Raw genomic sequence first — 21264 nt, 5'->3', positions numbered from 1 at the left:
GAAGGTTTCAATAGATCCTTGTTGATTGAAACCAGACATTTGGAAATCTTGGAGCCGCGCCTGTTGAAGGGGTGAGAGGAGGGCTGGGGGGAGAGAAAAAGAGTCAAGGCAGGGAGAGTTAAATATATGATAGAAACAGCCCAGGGAGCCAGAAAAGACCAAGGTTGATGAGCAACTAACAATTGAAGGTCCCCTGATAAAACAGAACAAAACACACACACACACACAAAGACAAAAAACTAGGCAGAAGAGAACTTTTAATCCGAAGAGACCAAATTATAAAACCTATATATTATCCCTCTCATTAGAGTTGTAATTTTGAGACTTAAAACACACACACACACATACACACACACACACACGGTACTATTGTCCCAAGAATCTATTTAAATTTTGACTTGTACTGGAGTAGAAATTTGAGGATGAAAAATGCAATTTGCTGTAACTTATAAGTCCTTTCAATGTTTTTACTCCCAAATCTTCCTCTTTGTGATGGTGAACTTTAGAAAAAGCATGTATTTTCAAAATCACCTTTGGTTTTCTGTGTTGATTTAAGCAAAAGTGGAATTAGGCAGCAAAACAAACCAACAAACAAAAAACGAAAAAGCTAGGCAATCTCAACACAACTTGAGCAGGTGAAAATCTCAAAAACAATATCGCACGTCCCAGTGTAAGAAGTGTCTCTCAAAAGTGTGACTAGGAGTTATCAAAATGTGTGATGGGTCCCTCGTACAGTAGAACACAAATGAAAGTATCACAATGCAAGAATGACCTGATAATAATTAATAAACATTGACTCTTTTTAGCCAAGTGACCAATATTATTTCACAGTGGACTGTGCCAAGGTTAGAACCAGTGGCCTTTGTCCTGAATTTTAATAATTTACAGAAGTTTTGCATTAAGTCAGAATATCATTGGGAAGAAAATGAGTGTCTCTTTGTGGGGAGTGCAGAGTAATGCCACTAATTGCATGTATAAAAGCATTGTCGAGGTTGGGTTTTCCTGTTCCTTCTTGATTTGGAAAATCAAAACTTCAGTAATTTCCTGCTCTATGTGAAGAGGGAAAATGGGTCAGTGTAGTGCACTGAGCTACCTTAAAACGTCAGAGCTTTGGGCCACGCTTTATGTTCAGTCATGACACACTGTCGATTTCATCACATTCTCCAGGAATTTACTAGCAACTTGTTGCAGATAACAGAGTAGACAGACTTCTTATCGTACGCGTGATCTGAAAGAAAAAGTCGTCTGCTGTTTTGTTTTGTATGCCTTCCTTTCGCTTCAGTATTCGAGTATCTTCATATATAAAATAGGTGTTAGAACGAGTCGTCATTATGTCTTTCTAAGGAAATACACAGTGAAGAACACGTGAAATTAACCTTACTAGATAGGAGTTCAAAGTATTAGTGTTTTAGAAATTGTGTTTGGGTACCTGGGGACTTTCTTTTCAGATGAATTATTCTGAAGTAAGAGAATGGGATTGGTTTTTTACAAATATCTTGGGCTTTCAATTTTATAAAAACATTTCTATTCACAAAGAAATGTGCATGAATACAGGCTCCCCGGAACTCGGAAGGGTTAAGTCGGACCACTGTGATGTTCTGGGAAGTGTTTTTCCGCTGTATCTAGTACCTTGGGTTTGTTATGTATTCAAAATGTATGTCATCCTAAAACAGTTGCACCTGCAATAATAGCCCTCATCGTCTCCAGGTACACGCTGGAAAATAATAATAATGATAATAAAAAGGAAAAGCCCCAGAAATGAACATCTCTGCGCATAGTGTGTCGTGTTTTCCCCTCCCTCCACCGACATTCTTGATTTCAAAGGCACTAGAGCTGGGATCCAATGTTTATTCCAAAAGACACCCTAAGGCAGTTGGGAGGAAATGCTAGTGTATGAGAAAAGGCAGCTGGGGGTCTAAGCTGCTCTGGGCACAGCAGCAGCCACTGGATTTACTAACACTTGTTTTCTGGGAGCCTAGGAAAGAAGCAGAAATAATGAGAAGGACCCTGCGAGGATGGGGTTCTGTGGCTTGTTCTCCTTACAAGGAGCCACGCGGACTGCGGGAGCGCTTCGCGCTGGCATTCCCTGCTGCCACGGGGACAGCTGGGCTCTGGGTGGGGGCGCCTGTCCATACCTTCACAAATACAGGCCGACTGTTGATTCAGCCAGCTCCACATGCCCCCTCGCTGCTCTCACAGCCTCTCCCAGTTCGAAAATGTCTGATAAAAAGGCATCATGTGATAAATCCTTGCTGTAGTCCCAAGCGGAGCTAGAATCCACTTGGGGCTCTTGGAATTAGAGTCCTCAGGGGACACACATCTTTGCTAAGAATCTAGTTACTCTGTCATGAACCAGGGAGCTTTGCCACTTGCTCGTTTGGGAAGGAAAATAAATTAAAAAAAGATTGCAGGGGATTTGGGTTATTATATGGCCAGGGCTCCGTGTAGAGTCTGTGGCATTCCAAGCTGGCTTTAATCACAGCATGATGCTTGAATCTGCTGAAAGTCCAAGTGTTTCCTTTCTTTCTTCTTTCCTTCTCTCTCTCTCTCTCTCTCTCTCTCTCTTTTTCCAAGCGTTACTTCACTGAGGCAGAGGGCTGCCTTGGAGTGACGTCAGGAGCTTGAGCAGCTTGCTGCACAGGAGAAGGGAGGCTGGGTGAGTGACAGCCCAGCCTACTTTTTAATAGCTTTGTCATGTGACTGGGACCGTAGTAAGACAGGTGCCTTCAGTTCACTCTCAGTAAGGGGCTGGTTGCCTGCATGAGTGTGTGCTCTGTGTCACTGTGGATTGGAGTTGAAAAAGCTTGACTGGCGTCATTCAGGAGCTGGATGGCGTGGGACATGTGTAACCAGGACTGTGTTTGGAGTGACATCGAGGTGAGCTGAGGCTGTGCTAGGCTCTGCAGCCAGGTCCGAAGCTTCCCTCAGAGGCAATGATTCCTGTAAGGGGGGATGGGCTTGGGAGAGGAGAGGAGGCAGAAAAGTAGCCCGGGCGGAGCTTTGGGAAGGGAATCTCAATCTTATCTTAACTCCAATAAGTTTGCTATTTTAAGGTGGCTCTGAGATGCCTTGAGCAAATCAAAGCTTAGCTGCCGTGCCCAGAATCTGTTGCAGTTAGGAACTCTGTCCATGTGGCTTTGGCTGTGTCTCCTCATATGCAATATTTATGCTCAAAGATATTGATATGAATCAGAAGCTGAAGTCTTCCCAGTGGTATTTGGTGGCTCGGCTGGGAAAATGCCATTGCTATTTTTAATAAGACAAAGATAAAAATATTAAAAGGATGTGTTCAAATATAGTCCGTTTTGACTCTAGTCCGGATTTTTTTTTTCCTCTCTCTGTTCATCAGACAGAGAACTTAGAAAATCCTAAATAATCCTGCTGGGCTATTTTAGATTGCGTTTCCCATGGAACATGAAACAACCATGCTGCTGCCTTTTAAAACTCCTCTATGTGGTTGAAGGATTTAGCCCGTGAATTAAAAAAAAAAGCCTTCCATGCAAGGTTTTCTGTTCCCGCCGCTGGCAGGAACGCCAATGGTTAAATCTGCCTGTACCACGCAGAGCTGCCTGAAGCCGGAGAGAGAATCGAGTTTATGCAGGACTGTGTGTGGGGCTGCTCGCTGCTTGTGTAAAAATAGACGCCAATACATCAATTCCACAGTCTCTGCTGGCTACAATTCATACGGGGAAAAAAACGCAAGCAGTTTCCTCGTAATCTCTGGAGCCTAGTGGGGGGACGCAGGACTCTGGCGGCTTGGCGTTCAGCACAATGGAATGTTCTCAGAAAGTTTGGGCAACTTGGGGAACAAGCGGAACTTTCTGGACTCTGCTGAGACGGACCCGAATTGAATTGCATGGAGGGTCCCAGCTGCTAACAATGACTCTGGCAAAGGACTGCGAGTGCTTCCTCTGGGTAGCTGGGGGCACGCAGGGTAAGGGGAGGATCGAGTGCCACACGTGATTTGATTAAATAAGCTGTCCATGCGCTGCCGCGATACACATCGCCAGTGAAAATCATCTGGCCAAGGCCGTCGGTGAATGCATTTTTCCTATCTAGCGAGGCATGCCCTGGATTCTTAACCCCTTCAGTGGGTTTGCAACTGTTGGCTCGTGGGCCCTCCCTTGCTGGGCAGGCTGCGTTTATGGGTCGTAATTGCTTTTTATCTTGTTGTGATTTCTTGGGAAGGACGGATAGATATGGATAATTCAAATGTCCTGCTGCTGTGAGGTGTTATGAGTCAGGGTTGTGAGTGGCTTCAAAGTCCTACTTGTCTCTGAGTAGCCCGAGTGTCCTGTGGGTGCTTGTCTGGCTGGCACTGTGGGTCTCAGCTGCTGTAGTTTCATTTTTCCATCGTGTATGATTCCTGATGCTGCTCGGAGCTGATTGAAGAACGAGCTCCTATGCCGGCAGTCATTTCCAAACAAGTGTCAGAACCAGTTAGGACGGTGGCCTTCTCAGTTTTTGTTGTATTGTTTGTTTGTTTGTTTCTTTAAGGAGGAGAGGTCTCAGGCTGACCGTCCAGCCATGGATTGAGTCGTCAGTCTGCTGAGAGCGCTGGTCACCGCTCCGTTGCCCTGTGGGCAGCTAGGCTGTTAGGAGCCCTGCCTGCGTGGCCACAGCTCCACCAGTCTAAAATATTCCGAGCAGCAGGTAGTGTAGGCAGCTTTCATTCCTTGAATCATTAATGTTTGCTGTCATCCTACAACATATTACGCTCTTTTGCACGTAATGACAGGACAGCACATTCGTTAATACGGGCCTGCGTGGCTCGAGCTTCTCAGAGCCCCCAGTGCCTCCCAGTTTAATGAAGGTGATGTACAATCAGGTTACTGAGATCGAGCGAGACCATTCCCATGACCTGTCATTCTCTTCTGCCCCCCCCACCCCCTTTCCCTTGTCTTGAGTAATTTTTTTATGAAGATTCTTTTTTCATTAATGTAATTAATGTGGCCAAGTCCACTCCTTCTTCTCTCTCTCTTTAAAATTTACCATCAATGGCACAAAAACCTCCAAAAGGTTAATGGAGAATTATACTTAATTATAATGATTCATTATCATCTGTGCAGTTAAGCTAATTTATTGTCTGTTCCTTAACTAACAGAAAAGTCTGTTGGGGTGAAATAACGTGCAATAATTAGCCTTTTGTGTTTAGTGACTGCTTTATCCTCTTAAATCTTACTCTAAAATGAAGGCTGCAGTTGTGAAATAGCTGTCATAGTTGCAAAGAGGCAGTCGAACGTGTGTGTGTCATTGCACTCGAGCACACCTGTTACAGATGTATAGGGAAGCAGTAAATATCACCGTGTCAGATGAGGACAGTGACAGGGCTCGGACTGTTAAGTCTGGCATCATCCAAAGGCCAAATATAAATTAATAACAGGAACACTTGCTCCCACTAATGTGTTTTAGATTAGCAGGATACTGCCGCATTGAAAAGCACTGATTTTATTAGCATGTCAACACTGGCCAAAGCTCATGCACTTTTTTCAGCCATAACATCAATGCAAAGAGAGAGGAAGCAGGTTGGGGGCAGGGTGGGGGGCGGAGTTGCAGAACAGATGCAAATTAAGGGTAGTCAAATACAATAAGCCAATCCAACCTATGCAGTGGTTTTCAAAAGTTACTTAAAAGATACCTAGTCCTGAAAGAGTCACAGGTTTTGAACACAGTTAAGAGAGAGGGCAAACAGTTGTGCACCCGGTGGGCCACTTTCATGTTCCAGAGTGGGTTCCTAAAGGCCCACAACAGAAATGGAGGCCAGGAGCCAATGCTGGGTGGCTTATTTTTCATTGTGCTTGTTGCTGTTTTCATGGTCGATGCATTTTTTGAGGACTCTGGCCCCCTGCGAGTCCCTAGTGTTTTTTGCACCATTGAAAAGTGCTCCCCTTATCGCTGCATTGACGGCATCGGGGGCATGAAGGTTGTGTGCTTGTGCTCACAGGCTGAGCTGCAGGAGGGCGAATGGAGTGTGGGAAGTACACCCGCAACCTGCACAAACACTGGACCAGGGTACAAGCTTGTCGGCAGCCCAGCCTCACGGACTTATCAGCCTAGCCGAGTACACAGATCTGTAACTCTGGGCTAACGCCAATAACAAAAAGGAGAGACCATAAAATGATAAGGAAAGCGATCCGATGGCAAGCATGACCCTTGCCTGGTCTGTGCCCGCAGGGGTCTGGCAGGGGCCTGGTGGTCTGAGGGAGGGCGCCAGTTACCCACGAGCTCCTCGGCCCTCCCCGACCACTGCTGACTCCATTAACCACTACCTCCTCCCCAGTATGTTGCTGATGATGGCACCGCTGCAGGTGACCCGTGTCATGTCGCCTGCCAGGGATGACAGGGGTGCTCAAGAAAAAAAATCTGTGTAGAAAACTTACTTTATTCAAAATCTAAATGTCAAGAAGATCTTTAGTTTCATGGCCAACTGCTGCCTGGAAGAGAACAATTTGAGTGTTTCTCCTGACCTTGGGATGTAGGGCCATGAAGTGTAGCCTCAGAGACTGTGCCTCTGGACTGGGCACCCAGGCCTGCAGATGGTGGCTCTGGCATTGCTAGACCTCTGCCCTAGATGTTCCTGCAGGTTCTGGATGGTGTGCAGACTGGAATTGGCAGGGACATAGCCATTTCCGGTTTAAGAGACCACCTCATTGGTAAGGGGGCTCCCTGTCTTTAGAAAGTGAAGACTGTCCACTTTCTGCAAGGAGGTTAAAGACTGGACACAGTAGAGGGTGTTTTAAACTTTTCAAGATATCAAAATTGTGTTACAACTCTAACAAATAATAGTCATTTTGAATTCACTGCGAGCATAGTTCCGGTCTACACAAATAATAAAAAGGAGAAGTGGTGTGCTGTCATGACGTTTCTTTCCTAGGAGCCAGAAGTGGTCCCGGCACACACAAACACACCACCACACGTGACTTACAAGGAATGCATAGCGAAGGCTACAAAGGCCAATTAGAAAAAGATAGGATTTTTGCCCTTCATCGCAAGGAACTCGCTTTTGACCTGTTAAGGATGAAGTCCAGAAACTCATAAAAAGTCAAGTAAATGACTTAAATAACAATTTAAGAGAACATAGATGAGTCGAAGAGCTTTGCATCATTAGTCGCTAAATGAATTATATGGATTATAATGCTGAAAAGGACCAGAGATGGAGAAAGATTTTTTAGTATAGTTCCTGTGTCTCGTTTTCACTTGTTTGTTTGTTGCGAGTCTAATGCGGGTGATGGCATGTAAGGTGAAATGGAGCTTGTCTCCCTCCCTCAACGGGATTATACTCTGAGGATAGCATATAGGTGTGTGTGTATATATATATATATATATACCTCACCATGTATCAATTTGTAGCTTGGTAAGTGCTAATTATCAAGGAAGTATGGACATATCTTGTTGATGTCTAACCAGAAGAAGCAAAGAAGTCTCTGCGGAAACGTGATGTTTACCACCGGTTTGGAGACAGAATTCTGGATGGAATAAATGAGGCAAGGTATCTTTGGGAGTCCAGTGAGGAAAGAATTTAGGATGTTTTTCCTGGTGATTAAAGCCCCAGAGATCAGCCTTGGTGGTGTCGTTGAATTAACCGGGCTTAATTCCTATCACATGCTATTGCAGTTTAATAAATTCCTGAAGTTAATGAAAGCTTTTTTTCCCCCTCCACCTCCTGCAGTGTGCTGCTCTGGTTGGTGAAGACCAGCCTCTTTGCCCAGATCTTCCTGAACTGGATCTTTCTGAACTCGATGTGAACGACTTGGATACAGACAGCTTTCTGGGTGGACTCAAGTGGTGCAGTGACCAATCAGAGATCATATCCAATCAGTACAACAATGAGCCTTCAAACATATTTGAGGTAAGGCCATCCTTTGGATGAAATCATTTCTATATTGACCTTGGCTTGGCCAGACTTACAGGATAATCGACCTGAAAACATCATGCATTCTTATTTCGCTGTCATCAAATGATTTGTCATCACAGACACTTCCTATTTGGAAAACTTATTTCTTTTTCTTTCTTTCTTTCTTTCTTTTTTTTTTTTTTTTTAGATTGGAGGGGCTAAGAATGAACAACACAGTGCATTAACCTGTGTTGAAATTCTAAGGGGTTGTGAAAGAATTAGTGATAAAGAACAAGTCTGAACCTGTTTATACCTGTCTATATCATACAGAAGACAGCAGTAAATGGCCCCTAACATAAATGAACATATAAGGCATTTGCTGTGTGCCAGTTGGCTAGCTGTCTGCCTTTCTTTGTGTGACAGAAGAGGTGAGCAATTTTGATTAGTGTCAGTTTCATTCATACCCCTAATTTCTTTCGAATTTAATATTTCCTTATAAAGTAGTCACAGCTTATTTACCATTCACTAGTGAGGAGTACCTTGCAGACTCTAAACTTCTACTATAAACCCACCTTATCATAAAGAATATTAGTTTCCTTCTATTGTAGTGTTACTTTCAGGAACGAATATATCAGAGCAGCACTCATTTACTTGAGAATATTTGATTTCTTACAGTTTCTTTTTTAGAGAGATTTTTGCTATAGGGCATATATGCTCATCAGAGAGAGAGAGACAGAAAGTGAGAAATCACCCCCCAGGGGAGATGGCCACCCTATAATCTCTTCTCTGTTCTCCTCTTGGGATCTTGGGCATGCACGCACACATGCCTGGCATGAATTTAAGCCAGCAGGTCCAGGACTCAAACCCCGGTCAACTATGTGGGAGTCCAGCGACATAACTATGACGCTACCTACTGGTCCCATCTCATAGGGATATTTAATGAATACTCAAGCAAGTGAAGTGAGTAAGGATTCCCAAGTCTTCTGGATTTTGATGTCACAACCAACAATGTTATCATCATCCAGCACTTTTCTGGGCACCTACCTGTGCCGAACTCTGTTGAGAGCTTTTGCTAGTCACTAGTGAAGGTGTTTCTTATACTTCATTATTATTATTACTAGCTGAAATCCTTAAGAATGCCAGTTTTATAATACTGAGTTTTTCTTGTTCCCAGCACAGTTTGTTGAGTTTATTACAGTTTATTACATGAATGGTGACGTAGGAACGTTGACAACAGTAATAGCACTAAGGGCAGTGACGTGGCCCATGCCCGTGCTTTTTGCATGTCTTCTTGCTCATCTATCAAAACAAACTATCATTTAGGTACTATTATTTTCACTCCCATTTTACATAGGCAGACACTAAGTCTCAGAGAGGTTAAATGATTTTTCCCCAAATCATACAGTAGACAAATAATTACATGGGATTTGAATCCCAAATGGATCTGGCTTCAAAGTCTCTATCATTGACACAAATGGGGAAACAGGGAATTGGGGTGACAGTCATCCTTTATAAAGAAGTATCAAACTGTTTCTTTGCTCACTCTGTCTAAAAATAGGACAGAATCTTTGCTTTCAGTTCTGGTTGACATGGAGGCCAGGGTAGCCTGGGAGCTGAGCAGCTGCAAGCTCTGCAGATGTCTAAGAGTTTATGGTATGTGTGCAGCATTAAGCAGGTCTTTGAAGAGTGCGTAAGGTAGTGGAATGAGGACCAGGGGGATGGAACCAGGTGAAGGAAACACGGAAGGCTTGTGGTCTGTTCAACTTTCCCAGGCTGCTCAGCCAGGTCTTAGGAAGTTCATGTGAGGACTTGGCCGGTTCGAACTGGTAAATTGAACATTCCTCATTCCGTACACTTGTCAGGTTACAGGCCCATTCGAAGTCATGCTGCATTAAATAAACAGTACTTTAAAAAAAGTCCATCTCTCCAGACCTCTTATCTAAAAATCGGCTGTTCCATGTTGGGTGGCTGCCATGCATTACGTAGACCATGGTTCGAAACCAACGCAAAGGTGGGGGCAATGGCGTGCTAGGATGCCTCCCTAAGGGGCTCGCTTCACAGAAGACAACATTCTCCACGACCATTTGAATGTCCCGGATTTTGTGTTGTGGCACGTGCGTGGGGTGTTTCCCATCTTCAGCTTGAGGAGACTTGGTTCAGCACTAGTTATCTATAGACATAGTCTACGCCCAGACACTCTTCGTTTCCCTAGATAACTTTCCATCATGACTAGAATTGTTTTCAACACTCTATGACACAAGGTTCATTTAATTCAATCTCTCATGAGGTCATTTTAATTGTTCTTAAGAGAGTGATTTTTGCTGTAGGGTGCATGCATTTGCCTAAGAGACAGAGAGAGACAGAAAACAGAAAATGAGAAATCATCCCCAGATGGATGGCCATGCCGCAATCCCACCCTCTCCATTCTCTTCTAAGGATTTTGGGCACACATGCATGTGTGTCTGGTGTGCTAGGTCTGGGATTCGAACTGTGGGCCACTGGTGATTTTTGCTGTAGGGTGCATGCATTTGCCTAAGAGACAGAGAGAGACAGAAAACAGAAAATGAGAAATCATCCCCAGATGGATGGCCATGCCGCAATCCCACCCTCTCCATTCTCTTCTAAGGATTTTGGGCACACATGCATGTGTGTCTGGTGTGCTAGGTCTGGGATTCGAACTGTGGGCAACTGCATTGGGAGTCCAGTGATATAACCATTACACCAGATGGTTCCAATTTTAAATGAATGATTCTCAACTAATGGCAATGTTGCCTGCCTGGGGACCTTTGACAAAGTCTGGAGGGATGCTGGATTATGACTGTGGGGAGGCGACGCCTCTGGCGTTTAGTGTGGAGACCATCCTGCGGGGTGCAGGGCAGCTGCCCACAGGAAAACGCTTTGGCTCTGTGCAGCAATAGGGCCGCGGCTGCAAAACCCTGTTTTAATGGAACGTCACTGAGATTTCCCATTTAAACAGTGGTAAAGATGAATCCATCCGATTTCTGGAAGAACATAATCAGATACTGGATGTGAAGAACAAGAAGCATATTCAATTATGAAGAACCCATAGGTCAGGTATCCTCTTAAGACAGGAGCAAAAGTGGCCATTTAGATATGTCCCTGTAACAGTGTTCTCTGATGTCACAAAACCCCTTCTTTTGGTGTGGGCACAGGAGAAGGTCCTGAGTAGCAGCACCATGACAAACAGCAGCAGCTCACGGGTGCCCATGTGTGAGGACACCTCTACTCTCTGCCCTCCGTATTAAACGCAGCTCTCTTTTCCATAATGGGGAGTGTGTTTAGTGTGGGTGCAATTCTAAAATTGAGCCTTGCCCTGCGAAGAAGGTGCACGAGTGACTACTACCCAGCCAGCGTTCACGAGGTCCTTCCCTCAGGTGGACTTCTCACCTGTGCTCACCACCTGCCAGTTCCCAGAGCCCTGCCTCCTCACCTCTGGGGTGGCCTTGTGCTTGAGCCACCCACACAGTCACAAACTCTGCCGTCCCTGATCTGCCAATAGCAAGAATGAACCACCTCAGAGCCCCCGACTTAGATGAAGGAGTGCGTTTTTAAACACTTTTCTGTGACACAAGGAACACCTTGGTGACACCTCTGGGAAAGGACCAAGGGACTTCTGAATTCCAATCAGAGCAGACAATGAGATTTAGGGCTACCTAACAGTGTAGCCAAATGTTCAAACGCTGGGCTTAAACAGAAATCGCTTCCTTTTGCCTCTTCCACACGTTTGAAACTGAGTTTAATTTCTGCATAACTTCACACGCATAAGAATAACCTACAGCGAAGGTGGATGTCACAGTCTGGGAAAGTGAATTCTGAGTGGCAATGTCGCAGTGCCAGCGTGCAGTCACACACACTGTCGAGTAAGTGGACGTGCAGACGATGAACTCTGCTCGCAAGACCCGTGTTTGGATGTGTAAATGCAGGTAGCCAGGTAGGATTCAGAAGCCACTCTGAAAACCAGGACACGAAGCCTGTGGGTGCAGCCTCCAGTGAATCTGCTCCATGTGTAAGGAAAACAGGATGTTGTCCCTGGACAGGCTGGTAGCAAGATTTATGTTCCAAAATATTGCAACATGACTTCCTTCCCTCTGCTGCCTTTGTGCATTGTTTGAAGGAGGAGAATAAAGGGCTACTTTTACAGCACAGCAGTGAGTAAAGATGGGTGGCATGGGGTTAGTTTAAATAGCGTTGGCCTTTTGGGGTCACTGTGGGCCACCTTATCCCTGTTTTATTTTAACACCTGCTTTAATGCCTCTGAGATACAGGCGAATGGGCACCTTTCATTCATTCTTCTGCTACTTCTGAATGCAGCTACTTGGGGTTCTTTAGATCGGTGGTAAGTCAGAATGCAGTTGTCTCTAGGTCGTTAGACCTGCCTTTGCTAATGGGGAGAGAAGGACTCACAGCTGTAGCCAGCATTCATGTTTGGTCATTACTGCAACTCTCGGGAAGCTCTGAGACTGTGAACTTCCGCAGGAGGCGAAGGATGAGTGGTGGTTTCCTGTTATCTGTGTACGAGGTGTCTGTTCTGTGCCACCGAGGGAGTGAATCGTGGAAGCTTTCAAGAATACGCTCTCGTTCTAGGAGGAATAGAGATGGCTTTGCATTTCTTCTTTTGGCCTTCAGTTATATTCTAAAATGTTCAAAGATAGGCATATGATCTATCATGTGCCAATGGAAAAAGTTAAAATAACAAATCTTGGAAATTCAGTGGACCGTGAGCATTTTGGAAGCAGGAATCTGCTTGTCTTGTTCACTGGTGTTTTCCTAGGTGTTTTCTTAGAAAATGGCAGAAAGGAAGTACTCAGTAAATATTCGTGGCATAATGAGGGCCTTGACCATGGCATATTTATGGATAGCGAACTATGTTGGGTAATGTGCACAGTATGAAAGAAGAGCCTGTTTCCCGAAGGACTTTAAATCTACTTTGGTGGACAAAATGAAGAAATGTGAAATAATGCAAGACTGTATGCACACATAGGTATACAAATACATGTGCTCACTTCCATTTGGTAGCAATTTGGAAATGATGTAAGACTATACGTCAATATGTATGAATATGGATATAAGGGTAATGTCACACTCTGTGTGACATTTCATGTATATGCAATTGGCAAGCATTGTGAGGTTGGATATGCATAGATAATATATATACGCATGTGTATATGCGTGTGTATATTGTGTATATGCATGTGTATATGGGTGTGTATATGCATGTGTATATGGGTGTGTATATGCATGTGTATATGGGTGTATATGCGTGTGTATATGGGTGGGTATATGCATGTGTATATATGCGTGTGTATATGCGTGTATATGGGTGTGTATATGCATGTGTATATGGGTGTGTATATGCATATGTATATGGGTGTATATGCGTGTGTATATGGGTGGGTATATGCATGTGTATATGGGTGTGTGTAAGTGTGTGTATGCGTGTGTATAAGTGTGTATATGGGTGTGTATATGAGTGTGCATATACATGTGTATAAGTGTGTATATGCGTGTGTATATGGGTGTGTCTAATGCATGCGTATATGGGTGTATATGCGTGTGTATATGGGTGCGTATATGCGTGTGTGTATGGGTGTGTATATGCGTGTGTATAAGTGTGTATACGGGTGTGTATATGCGTGTGTATACGTGTGTATATGAGTGTGTATGGGTGTGTATATGCATGTGCATATGCGTGTGTATAAGTGTGTATATGGGTGTGCATAAGTGTGTATATGTGTGTGTATATAGGTATATATTTCTAAGTAAGCAGGGAAACAGCAAGAATCCATTCCCCAACATGGGTAAGAGGATAAGAATGAAGTGAAGAGGGATATGAAAGTGAAGGCCTTGGTTTACTCAAAGTAAAATACACATGAAGGGGAACACAGGGGTGGGGGGAATAAGTTTGGATGTAGGGTATGTCCAAAGGCATGGTGACCCATGAGCACCCAGCTAGAAGTGTTTACAGTTCACTGGTAGGAAGCAGGTATCAGTGAAGATTTTCGGCAGGAGAGCAGGGAATGGATGAGGTATTTGAGAGTGATCGGACTGATAATAACAGGAGGCATGGGCCAGTTGGAAGCGGGGGAAGAGACAGCAGGCCCTGCTTCATTCCAAACCCAGTGTGACACAGGTACAGGGAAGGGACGAGGTGATCGAGGATATGGTGTCCAGGGAACAGACTCGAGCCCCTCCAAGGAAAATCCATCAGCCCTGACAGATATGAGTTAGGTTCTAGAGGGAGGTTGCAAGAAATGCTGAACTCAAGCTGCACCAGAGGAAAGCAGAAGTGCATGGGTAGCTTTCCTGGCTAGGTCTCTGCCCACCTGAGTAGCTCAAGTACTTGCTTAAATTCGTGAGTCATTTCACAAAGGGGTTCTCCATCTCCCAGCTGCCTCTGGGGCAGAATACGTTTAACCAATCTGCAAATTTACATGGTGTCTGCTTTTCCTCACTTGTCTCATGGAGGAGGAAATTCTGCAGCCTTCCATGGTAATGAATTTCTGCTTCTGACTGTGCCTGTGGTCAGACACTTTTCTATGAATGGCCAACCTCTTGGAATTTTAACAAAACAAACAGACACCCAAAATGTGTGTAAAAACAAACTCACCTTAATTTAATCACCGGGAGGATAAATTCTCTGTTGTTATGTGGAGCGATGGAATTCATTTACAATAATCACTTTTTAAAGATTTCTGGAATTTCCAATTTGCAATCAATAAATGTTTGTCATTTAAATTAAATTTACAGCCCACCACCAGATTTTTTACCACACTTGGTAATGACACTTACGGAGAACATAGACTTCGAGTAAGAAAATAATAGCCATTTAAGTGGGGAGATAATTGGCTATAACATAAGAACATTGAAGAATGTTGAAACTCATCGAGACTTATGGAGTATTTTAAAAATTTATGTTGTACTTATCTTTGCATTTGTAGTCTACCACAAAATTCCAAATTCTGGGTATAAATCAGTTCAATGTTCATCTTGGAGAGTTGCAAATCAGGAGGCAACAATCTGACCCAGCCTGTATGCTGCTTTATTTTCAGTGCCTACTGTCAGCTTCTCATGCAGGGAGACTAAATAGCGTGGTGTATGTGTGTGTGCGTGCGTGTGTCTGTGCACTTATCTGCACACTTCAGTTGAACACTGTTTTAGACTTCTTGGCTCGATAACATCTGGCTTATCTTGAGAACATCTGGTCTACCGCCCTATTTCCTCCCTGCCATTATGCTGACCACTGGGAAAAACATGGCTCGGCTGTGACCCATGGGTTATGTCTATTGGCAGCAACCCCTGCTAATAAATAGCAAGGCACAGGAGGCAGGTTCCATGACCGTCTTTCACCACCATGAACCTTCCCAGTGGTGGTTTTTGTTAATGACAGTTGTATTGATGGTGGCAGGAGATGATGTTGGCTGCTGGTATTAATGGAAGCTGATCCAGTTCTTAGCCATTTGCAACTTGGACAGTGAGGATCTATAGGTTGAATTGATTTTAGGAAAGACTCCTTTATATTTCGAGGGGTACAGACCAACAATTTCATGCCAGATACTCTAGGCACTTCAAGAAGTAGATGGGCTTGTCTTAGCCTTCTTCAAAGACCTGGACTCTCGTGTGGGTCATTTAAATGAGAATTACCTGCTGGGATGTTTTGGTGGCCAAAAGGTGGAGACCCAAATTCACAAGTTGGAAATCTTGGAGTAGAGCCAGCTGAAAGTAGCTCATTGCCTCTTAGGTGTCCTTCAAAGATGTTCGTCTAGAGTCAAGTAATCAAGGTTCAGGATGCTGCACTGGACAGACTGTCTGTTTGTACAGTAACTCTGTGTGCCGAGTAGTAGCCTTACACATATGCTGTGTTTATTTGTCCACGTACCCCTGTCTATCTGCAATGTCGTGGAAGTGCAGCCCAGCAGATGGCTCACCTCTGAACGAGATCAACACACAGTGCAGATAAAAAAAGATGAACATTAAAGACTGCATTGTAAAGCAGAGAGCCCGATTGTTCTTCCAACTGTTCTCCACCCCAGATTTCACATTTTTAGCAAAGTTAATTTGTCCCTATAATTATGTGCCTAGTCTTGTAGCAATGAAAACTTTTATTGTGGGTTTTATAAAATGAATTGCCTGTGATGTAAAACAATTTTGAAAGGGCCTTTTTTTTTTTTTTCTTTTTTCTTTTTTCACCTCTCAGGATACTTTTAAGGCTGCATGCTCTGAGGTACAATTTGAAAGCAAAGCAGGGTCCTGAGTTTCACAGTAGGCTGCCAGAGATGTGGACTTACAAGTAGCTAGAACGAAAGCAAGAGAAAAGGAGAGAGGAATCCACATTGAAATACCCTCTCTTCTTCTTGGCAAGGCAAAAAATGTGGCAATAAATGACTTCATATTTAAACCATTGGTCCCAAAGCAATGATAGGAGATCATTTTGCACCTTTTCTTTCCCAGAATGATAGAGTAATTTGCAGTTTCAGATTCCAAACACTAATATTTTGTAGAGTTACCATCTTCATTACTACTGCAAGTTACTCATTCAAAGTTTGCGGCTGAATGGATTAATGAATTACAGAGCTTGCGTAAAATGATTTGGCCTGACTTTGAAACAGCTACCTTTTCTTTTCTCTATACTTTTCTTTTTTCTTTTTTTTTTGGTCAGTCTTGTGATTGGTATTAATGTGTTCTATAGTATATTTTTGTTTTTCCAGAAATAGCTTCTTTAGATAGTCTCCCTACTTTTTTTTCCTCCCTCCCAAACTCCTGTTCAGAGACAGTCAGTTAGTTTAAGGCGGTGCCATCGGGTTGGCAGGGCAGGGAGGAGGGAGGAGTTTAGTAGCCCAAGCCACGGTGGCCGATGCCTTTCCCCGTGCCAGATCAGCATGATTGATCAGAGCCCTCTCTTCAGTAGAGCCGAGTTTAGAGCGAGATCCACGGTGCTCCTCACACAATACGCGTAGCTGGAGCTCTGAACTTTGAAGGAAAACCTCAGAGCTATTTGCAAAGTGCTGGTGCTTAGTGAATACTAAATTACATTTAGGAAATAGTCTACTGCTACCAGTTATACTTCATTTTTATTCTTGACACAGACACCTAAATCAGAGAACAGTAACATTTCAGAGATTATGGAAGCAGTTTGGGTATGTTCCAACACTGTAATAGGATCAGAATTTTAAGGCCTTTTGTATTATTACCAATAGTCGCTTGGTTTCTACTGCAGTGTGCTTTGTAGGGAATTACAGCTTTTACTAAAAAGATTAAAATGCTATTATGCAAATGATTGCAGTATGTTATTATGTTTACAAATTAACATCCATGGCTCAACACACAAATTAACTAACTATTCTATCTGTGTTATTAAGGATTTAATAAAGTAACTGTTAATAAAAATGGGGAGCTTGGAACACTTAATAGGAAACAATTGTGATTTAACACACGGAACTCGAGCATGGTGTTTAATGTTCTAGGTGATAGAATGCTAAAATAAAGTTCAGCAAGAAGCACACAGAAGAACCGGAAGTCAAGCAACAGCAGAGCTGCTGGCCTGAGATGCTGATGAACCACACGGCTCTAGGCTACAGTGCGCAGTGGCCAGCATATCAATCAATCTAAGCAAGGCACATAAAACATCTTCTATTAATAAACAGTTCATTGAAAGGATAATTGCCCTCCATTACACGTTTGATGCGTTCCGTACACACGGAGAATACCGGCGGTATTCTAAAGTGGAGCTCAGAGCAAATGTGGCTGTGGGGAATGCGATGTAGCTGCAGAATATTGCTGTGTGATGAAAGAGGGGAAGGCTAGGTTCCGACTAAGATGGCTTTTCAAACGGGCTGCAAATTGCTATTCCTGGCTGTTCATAAGAGATCATAAAAGCAAGGAGATAAGAGCCGCCAAGTTCCTGAGAAATGAATGTATGTGATTATGTTATCTTGTGGGTTGGATTTACTAGACAGACCGACAGCACCTTCCCTTTAGCTCCACTGAAAAAGCAGAAAGAGATGCAGATTTTGGATAGCAAACTTGGTTGGAATGGGGAAGTTCCATGATAGCTGTAATTGAATTGTTTCCAGAGAGATCCCGGATTCCGTAGAATCCTTTGCTGGGTCTCAAGACAACAGCGAGGGGTAGTGCCCAGTACTGAGAAAACCACAAAGAAAACCCAAACAAAGCAAAGGGATGGTCAGAGAAGGCTTGAGAACACTTCAGTCATGTTTCAAATACTTGGAATTTATTCTTCTTAATTGTCCACTAAAGATGTTGCAGACTACTACGTCCATAAACAGTCTCTTACCTGGGTCTCCCTACTGAGGGCTGCAGCTTGAGCTTCTTAGCAGGAATATCGGGTGTACATAAGAAATGTTCAGGCAGGAATGAACCCACAAAGTTGGTCAAGGTTTGTGCCCTTGCATACAATACAAGCAATTTATTTTGTTCCAAATAGCACCTCTGTTGTTGGGAAACTACTTATGCAAATTTTTGATATCTAGCTTTAGCAAGGTGCCTGGTTCCTTCATTTCCTTCCACATTTGGATAAATTGTGTTGTTCTTCACTATTCCAAATTTGTCCTTGTGGAAGCGAACACTTGCAAATTGGTTGAAGCTCGCTAAGAGAAAGAAAGGGAGGGGGAGGGAAGAGGAGGAAAGAACCTAACCAAAAACAGTTGCTGTGACAGCTTATGATTTGATGGTGTGTGGCCTTGTCCCGTTCCCAGGCACCTGATCCAGAAAGTGGTTCAATCCTGTTATGCAGGCATTCCAGAGAGCTTGCCAACATTCACCTGACATGACCAAGGTTTAAAGTCCTTGCTGTAACTTTACCAAGCATAGTAGAAATGTGTGTGTGTGTGTGTGTGTGTGTGTGTGTGTGTGTGTGTATGTACACTCACACTCACATTCTATTTTTTTTTTAAGGAAGGAAAAAGGGATCCTTACCATATAAGGGTGGTAAAGTAATTAGTCCAGTAGACAAATGTCTTGGCCCGTGTTTAAACAGAGCTTTAAGGACACAGTGTTCCCAGCACTCACATATCTAAATACAAACCAGTGTCAGCTGCCATGCAGACCAAAATGTAATAGCCCGCTTTCACATAGGTCATCGTCAATCCATTTTAGTCGCAGTCACACTGCACATCTGTTTCTGTGAGCTGCAGCTTCTTAAGGTGGCATTTGGACTTCATAAGAACACAAACAACTGAGCTATAAATTGCCCCTGCTGGAGTTATTTTGAATAAGTGTATACTGTTTCATATTTATAATGGTGAGGCTTCATAATATTCACAGTGAATATATAACACCGATCAGTTCAACAAGCATGAAATTGTATGTTGTCAACTTGTCACATAAATAGAGTCATATTCTGGCTTGCGATAATGTTGAACTAACATTTTTTTCCCCCAGAATTGTCGAGAGGGTCACGAAAAAGTGGGGAGGCAGCACTTCCTTTGGGTAGATCAACAGTCTGGGCTATTGGGAAGTTGATAGGACCAGTGATGAGTCCCTCTCTGTCCCTCCTTCTGAAGCGCTAGCTTTTTTGGGGTGAATGCTAATTGGCTAATCTGGTATGTTTCTTCTGTCATCCAATGGTATCATTTCCAGCCAGTGCTAAAAGACTTTTTTTTTGGATTTTGTGTGTATGCAAGTGGCTTTTCTTTCTTTCTTTTTTCTTTTTCTTCTTTGAAACAGTTTTGTGTTTTTTTTTTTTTGGTGGCTTTTTTTTTTTTCTTTTCTTGTAGCTCAAATTAGTGCTAATTGTCATGAAATTCTCTAACTATACTCTGGCAAGCTTTTCTCATTGCCTTTGTACACCGGTTAACTCTTCATTCATTAACAGAGCATTAGGACATAGTGAAAACTGAACATTTTGTTCAGGCATCCGGAGATACAGAATATAGAGATGCAGAAAAGAAAATATTGAATGAAATTTGCAACCTACTGAAAGGCTAAAGGACCAATGACTTGTACCCGTCGGTAGGTGGGGAGCAACTCAGAGACCACTTTCCACAGTGATATTTCTGTCCAGAGGCATGGATAGAAACTGATGCAAGTACGTTTGCCCTTTTGAGACATTCTTGGATGTGTTCCACTCTCCCCATCTTTCGTCAAATGGCCCAAAGACAAGAAGGCATTGCAGGTCTGGGTCTGCCATCATTTTGACTTCCCCAGTTAAGATGCTAAGTTCAGAACCTCAGGACGACGCTTTGGATATTCTTGGGTACTGTGCAGATATTACCCAGGGTTACTACTGACACCTGCTCTTCCTCCTGTATCACTGAAGTAGGGGAGGTCACATGAGAAGCAAGTCGCCTATCGCCGCTCTTCGCGCCCCAGTTTTGCACAGGTTCACGTGTCTTTATGTTCGTGGGTTTTTAAAGTTCATCTATTCTCTCACTGATTTATTTACTTATTCATCAAAAAGTAATTTTTTCAACCATTGACATGCTTAGCTTCTTGTCAGTTTCTGGGGATACAGTAGGTAGGGGTAGATACGGTCCCTGGCTCCATGAAGTTCCTGGTCAGTGAGGGAGACAGGCCCTTAACATCGAGGGAGATGCGCTTTTGGATAGGAGAAGCAAGGCAGGGACGCTCCCCACCTGCGGTTATCTTAGTCTCCACTGACGGGTAAATTCTACCCTTCTTACACTCATTATCTTCAGACGTGCCCTCAGCTTGACTTGGAATCTTGCTGGAGAACATTTCTTCTAGCTATAGGGACCTTCTGTTCCTAATTGTGAGCCCAGGCATAGGGGCCAGCAAAGGCAGGGACCGAATATTTGAGACCAGGACACCTGGGACGTGTGGTGTCCCACACACAGCGTCTGGGGGAGAACAGCCAGGGGCTTGTTGCAATTGCTGAGGGAGAACAAGAGGAGGCCAGCCTAAGGGAAGAAAGCAAGACCGTCAGGAGAAAATTCTTTCCCCAGTGCAGTCCCGGCCTGCCCGGAGTTCTGTGGCTCCAGCCTCTGTGGGTCAGGACTGATTGGGACCATTTTAGGCCTGTTGATCTTTTTCTCTGAGAATGTTATTTCAGTCTACCTGGGAGAGCTGGCATGCCTTTAGCCTGCATGAGACACCTCGTTAAGTGTGGCTTTTCTCTGTCGGAGCCCTTGTCACTAAGTGAGATCTCTCTGCCTCCCAGGGCAGTTCTATCCAGGAGCTCCTCTGGCCCCTTGGAAGAGGGCTGTGCTGGGAGAGTTTTCCCTGTCCCTCTCTTCTCTCTGAAGGTACCAATCATTATACTCTGACCAAGCATTATTCAATTAGATCTCTTTCAGATTCCTATAATACTGCAGCTTAAATCCTCTTTTCCCCAGTCTTCTCTGAGAAGTTTATTTGTGCTTTTGAACAGCTCTTGAACAGGGGGAGAAGGGCCTCTGTGGCAGGAAATGCCTTGGGGTTTCCATGGGCTCCTG

General features: G+C 43.8%; 1 protein-coding gene across 2 annotated transcripts in view; it reads left to right on the top strand.

Moving 5' to 3' along the window:
* Positions 1-2706: 2706 nt before the first annotated feature.
* The window catches only part of PPARGC1A (PPARG coactivator 1 alpha), a 113148-nt gene continuing 94590 nt past the window's right edge, over positions 2707-21264 (top strand). For both annotated transcript variants that reach the window (XM_027774375.1, XM_006154929.3), the window contains exons 1-2: positions 2707-2877; positions 7670-7849. In XM_027774375.1, the coding sequence (XP_027630176.1) occupies positions 2830-2877; positions 7670-7849 (228 nt within the window). In that variant the 5' untranslated portion in view covers positions 2707-2829. The remainder of the gene's footprint in view (positions 2878-7669; positions 7850-21264) is intronic.

Source organism: Tupaia chinensis, unplaced genomic scaffold (assembly GCF_000334495.1).
Source record: "Tupaia chinensis unplaced genomic scaffold, TupChi_1.0 Scaffold000426_1, whole genome shotgun sequence".
In the NCBI taxonomy this organism is placed as follows: domain Eukaryota; kingdom Metazoa; phylum Chordata; class Mammalia; order Scandentia; family Tupaiidae; genus Tupaia; species Tupaia belangeri.
The sequence above is the reverse complement of the archived record's forward strand: the minus strand, read 5'-3'. Positions and strand labels throughout refer to the sequence as shown.